General features: G+C 43.3%; 1 protein-coding gene across 3 annotated transcripts in view; it reads left to right on the forward strand.

Annotated features, from left to right (window-relative positions):
* Positions 1-276: 276 nt before the first annotated feature.
* BMPER (BMP binding endothelial regulator) overlaps positions 277-5,281 on the forward strand; it is a 222,194-nt gene continuing 217,189 nt past the window's right edge. For 2 of the 3 annotated variants that reach the window (XM_042476729.1, XM_042476730.1), the window contains exons 1-2: positions 277-525; positions 3,384-3,469. In XM_042476729.1, coding sequence (XP_042332663.1) covers positions 372-525; positions 3,384-3,469 — 240 coding nt within the window. In that variant the 5' untranslated portion in view covers positions 277-371. The remainder of the gene's footprint in view (positions 526-3,383; positions 3,470-5,281) is intronic. The other variant, XM_042476731.1, reaches the window with a different exon arrangement.

Genomic DNA, 5,281 nt, shown 5'->3' on the forward strand with positions numbered 1-5,281 from the left:
TATTTGGGGGGAGCAATGCATTTACACATGATAAACATTGAGACTAGAGAAGAGGTGTCTAGAAATGTGCTCCAATGCTTCCCCTCAGAGTGAGGGGCCCTGAGGAGGAAGCCAAGGCTGCTGTCAGCAGCAGCAGCAGCAGCAGCAGCATCATTAGCTGCCCACGAGGCAGAAGTGAGGCCCCTCCCTCCCTCGCAGCCAGGCCCCCCATTGGCTCCTCCTCCTGCTCCTCTCCTCTCCTCTCCCCACCGCCCACCCTCAAAGCTCCCACTGCAGGCAGCCCTGGAGCCCTCTGCCTCGTCCTTTGCAGCACCACCAGCAGCAGCATTCCTCCTCCTCTCCTCCTCCTCCTCCTCCTGCTCCAGGGGACGATGCTCTGGCTCCTCCGCCGCCTCTGCTGCTGCTGCTGCTGCTGCTGCTGCTTCCCAGCCAGGGCTCAGCCTTCCCCCGGGCTCAGCCTCCTGGCCACCGCCTGCTTTCTCCTCCTCCTCCTCCACCCGCCTCTGGCTTCCTCCATCCTGACAGGTAAAGAGGGAGGGGAGGCTGCGTCCGCACTGGGGAGTTAACCCGGTTTGGGGCGTCGTTTGTTGTGAGTCTGGAAGGTGCTACAAGATCTCTCTGCATACTACTATTATTATTATTATTAGATCTCTCTGCTTATTATTAGTGTTATTATCATTGCATCTAAATGCATCTGAGGAAGTAGATTGAAGTCTAGGAGAGCTCCTGCTGCCACTTTCTTTCAGTGAGCCTCAAAGGTGTTGAAAGGTCTATCTGCATATTATTATTATTGTTGTTATTATTATTATTGCATCTGAGGAAGTAGACTGAAGTCTAGGAAAGCTCCTGCTGCCAGTTTCTTTATCTCAGTGAGTCTCAAAGGTCATAGAATCATAGAATCGTAGAGTTGGAAGAGACCACAAGGGCCATCCAGTCCAACCCCCTGCCATGCAGGAAATCCAATCAAAGCATCTCCAATAGATGGCCATCTAGCCTCTGCTTAAAGACCTCCAAGGAAGGAGACTCCACTACGAGGGAGTTTGTTCCACTGTCAGACAGCCCTTACTGTCAGGAAGTTCTTCCAAAAAGGTGTGACAAGATCTCTGCACATACTGATGGCTACATCTTTGGATAATAATAATAATAAGCATCTGGGGAAGTAGGCTGAAGTCTAGGAAAGCTCATGCCGCCAAACTCCTTCTTTCAGTGAGTCTCAAATAATAATAACAATAACAATAATATGCATCGGAGGAAGTAGGCTGAAGTCTAGGAAAGCTCCTGCTGCCAACTTCTTTCTTTCGGTGACTCTCAAAGAAGCTGCAAGATCTCTGTACATACTGATCCCACAGACTAACACGGCTATATCTTTGAATCCATGCAGCATAAAGTTGTTTCTGGCTTATGGGGACCCTAAGGTGAACCTATCACAGCAGTTATCATGGCAAGATTTGTATGTAGATGCATCGGAGGAAGTAGGCTGAAGTCTAGGAAAGCTCCTGTTCCCAACTTGTTTCTTTCAGTGAGTCTCAAAGGTGCTACAGGATCTCTCTTATTATTATTATTGTGCATCTAAATGCATCTTAGGAAGTAGGCTGAAGTCTAGGAAAGGTCCTGCTGCCAACTTCTTTATCTCAATTAGCCTCAAAGGTGTTACAAGATCTCTGCACATACTGATTCCATGGACTAACACGGCTGTTATCTTTGGGTTCTGGAGAGCAGGGTTTGGCCGTGTAAACCCACCTTGAGCCAGTCACGCTCTCTCAGCCTCGGGTTTGGCCATGGCAACACCCCCTCTGAAGAAACCTGCCCAGAGAAACCTCATGATAAGTTGCCCAAAGTTGGAACTGACTCGAAGGCACCCAATAAGAAGTATGACAACCAGCTTGCTGTGGCGGGATTGAGTCTTTTGGACTAGGACACTGGGAGACTAGGTTTCCAATTCCCGCTTGGACATGGAAACCCAATGGGTGACCTTGGGCAAGTCACACTCTCTCAGCCTCAGGGGATGGCTATGGCAATGGCAATCCCCTCTGAACGAATCTGGCTGAGAAAAGCCTATGGAAATGAATTGGAGGCACTCAACAACGAGCATGAGAGCCAGCATGGTTTGAGTCTTGGACTAGGATACTGGAGGACCAGGTTTCCAATTCCTGCTCAGCCATGGAAACCCACTTTGGGAAAGTCACATTTCTCAGGCTCAGAGGAACACAAATCTTGCCAAGAAAACCCAGTGACAGGGTTGTCACCTGACGTTGGCATGATTCAGAAATGACTTGAAGGCACACAACAGCGAGAAGTATGGGGACTGGCATTGAAGCCTGATGTGGGAGAAAGTTGCTTGTAGACCTGATGCAGTGAGCAGATACGGATCAGACGCTAGATGTGCCAATAACCCTTGGATGAAGGAGGCAACTGAATGAGGACAGCTGTGATTTTCTCCTCTAGATCCCTAAATGGTTCTAAAATTGTATTAGAAATCATTCAGGGTTCTCCTAGTGTTCCTAAAAAAGTACCAGGTCAAAAGGATTGTGGTTAGCTTAGGATCAGCACTGAATGGTAAAGCATAACAAACCAAAACTGACTGTTGTAATTGGTAAGTTGCATGCAAGTCAGACAGAGGAAAGACCGTCCTAAGCTGTCTCTTTCCACGTGTCTTGTTTCTGACAGGCATCCTTTAGTGGCACTAGATACATAGAGAGAGATGTCGAGCCCATCCCTAGACATGTTGAAAAGCATTAATTTATATAGCATAGTGTGAGTGTGGAGCCTCCAGGGAGCTTTTCCTAATTCAACTCCTCTTTGCGGAGTAATGCTGTTCATAGTCTTGGTCTTTGAGTTTCAAATATGCCGGTGGATGGAAAGGCTGGTATTTCATTCCGTTGATCTGATCTACACTGGTTCATAATAGACATTCTCCTGTTTGTTTCTCTGTAGAGATTAAGTCCTTATCCAGATTGCTTAAATTTCATTTAACAAGATAACACTTCCAAAGCATTTGAGAGGGGAAAAAAAATCAGAGCCATTCCTCTGTGCTGTGACCAAAGTATGGCATGTATAATAAATGTTAACAATGAGAGTTAAATTGCAAAAGCAATTATTTGTGCAACTTAAAGTTTTGATTAATTTTTGCGAAGCGAGGGGGGGTCAGATAACAAAAAAGTGTGCTTTTAAACATTTAATTGATATTTAACAAACTGCATCAAGCGCACTCAAAACAAACAAAAGGGACATATTTACTGAAGTGCATGTCCTGTTCTTTTTAGTGGGTCTTACTTTCATGTAAGTATGCTGAGGGCTGGAGCGTATCAGGTTTGGACACTGAACATGAGCTCAGAGTGGACAAAATGAAGAAAAAAGTATTAATCTTTAAAATTCCCATACAGGGTCTGTGGCAAAATGTGAAAACGAAGGAGAAGTCCTGCAGATCCCCTTTATCACAGACAATCCTTGCATAATGTGCATTTGCCTGGTAAGTGTGAATTCCACTGATAAGATCAAGCAAGAATGTCTCATGTAATCAAATAGCGCTTATCTTTTTCTTTTGTACAGCCAGAGGTTATCTCACTTCTGTACTGGCTGCACAAATTTCCACTCCATAATCTTGGAATTATATCCTTGACTTTTTAGCTTAGACTCAAATCTTTCAACTGACTTTGCCCATGACTTTGTGAGGCTACCTGAATGTTCTGTTTACAGGATGTGTGTTTGTGATTAAAGGTGTTCTCCCCTCCATTGCCTGTGGTGCTGAAACATTTGCTGCTAAGCATTTTTTTGTGCACACATAAAGCTTGTGGCCATGGCAAAAGAAAAAGAAAGGACTGACGCTTAGTTTGTATCTTTGCTTATATCAGTCCAAGCTCTAAAAACTGGCATGAAAGCTAAAACAGGTCAGTAAGGCAACTCTATCCAGGTGGTTTGGAAGCCCAAGTCTGCTTTCAAAATGTAGTATGGTCTTCTTTCAAGCTCTGCATTCTTGGCTAGACATATTGTAATAAAAAGACAATGCCAGCACACATGATACTTCTATCAGAAAACTTGCTCTGAGGATGACACTGGAGGCTGTTTGTTGGGGAAGTTCAGATTCCCTTTTAGTTAACAATGACTCTGGCTTGCATTTCACAGCAAAGGAAGTACCCCCTTATTCTTGCAGTGGATCTCAATTTCACAGTAGAAACACGCTGCATGCCAGACTGTGAGAACCCCAGAAATATTATCGCTTATAGTTAGAACATCACTGTTAAAGTTTTTTTAAATAGTATCTTTAATACAAAAGTCATATGGGAACGCAGGTATTTGTAGACATTTGTAGACTTTGGAAAGTAAAACGGGGCACTGAATCCCGCAGAAAGTTTTTTGGGCCATATCATGATGATTTTCCATCTGTCAGGTCAGAAATGGCAACAAGTGTTCTACATCATTGCTGCTCCAAAAAATTCTCTCTCTCTCTCTCTCTCTCTCTCTATATATATATATATATATATATATATGGAGAGTGAGAGAAAGAGAGTAAGTTATTAAATTGCTCGGCTTTGCACTTCATCTCTCAGTGAAGGCAGGTGTGTGTGACCACAATTTCAAGCGTAATAAAAACCTTTGGATCAAAGTTGTAGATAGTAAGCGTAGAGGAGGAAGTGAAAATCAAGGAAAAATAGGTTGGATGAGCAAGTGAAACATAAGAAATGGTTAATGGTTTTAATTATCCTAAAGATGTCTGCAATGAACTCCTCTCTCTTTCTCGCTGTATGTGTGCGTGTGAGAGAGCAAGCAATTGGCATCTGAGTATACCTGAATATGTTTCAAACCATTTAGCTGGCGGTATGATGAAAAATGAAACACGATACTAAAGAGGTGCCAGTGCATTGTCTGATTTATGTCCATCAGGTGTTAGGAATGGAAATACACACACACACACACACAAACAAACAAACAGTTGCAGAAAACTTTAGTTTCCCCAAGCATTTATCTTGGACTGCAGAACAGCAATCCTTGGACAAAACAAAACACAACAAAACAAAACAAACTACAAAGAAATACTGGAGCAGCAGAATTGGAATACCTCCACAAACCCAAGTCCATTGACAGTGGGATGATGAGAGACAGTGATTTCCTGGCACACTACACGTATTTTAGAACTAATTAATTCCCCAACCTCACGAGGGCTATTTTGGTTAGTTTATCACATCCATTTTCTGATTCCCAGCCAGCATCACACTACAGTAATAATAATAATAATAATAATAATAATAATAATAATAATAATAATAATAATAATAATAATAAT

This window comes from Sceloporus undulatus, chromosome 6 (assembly GCF_019175285.1).
Source record: "Sceloporus undulatus isolate JIND9_A2432 ecotype Alabama chromosome 6, SceUnd_v1.1, whole genome shotgun sequence".
Taxonomy (NCBI): Eukaryota; Metazoa; Chordata; class Lepidosauria; order Squamata; family Phrynosomatidae; genus Sceloporus; species Sceloporus undulatus.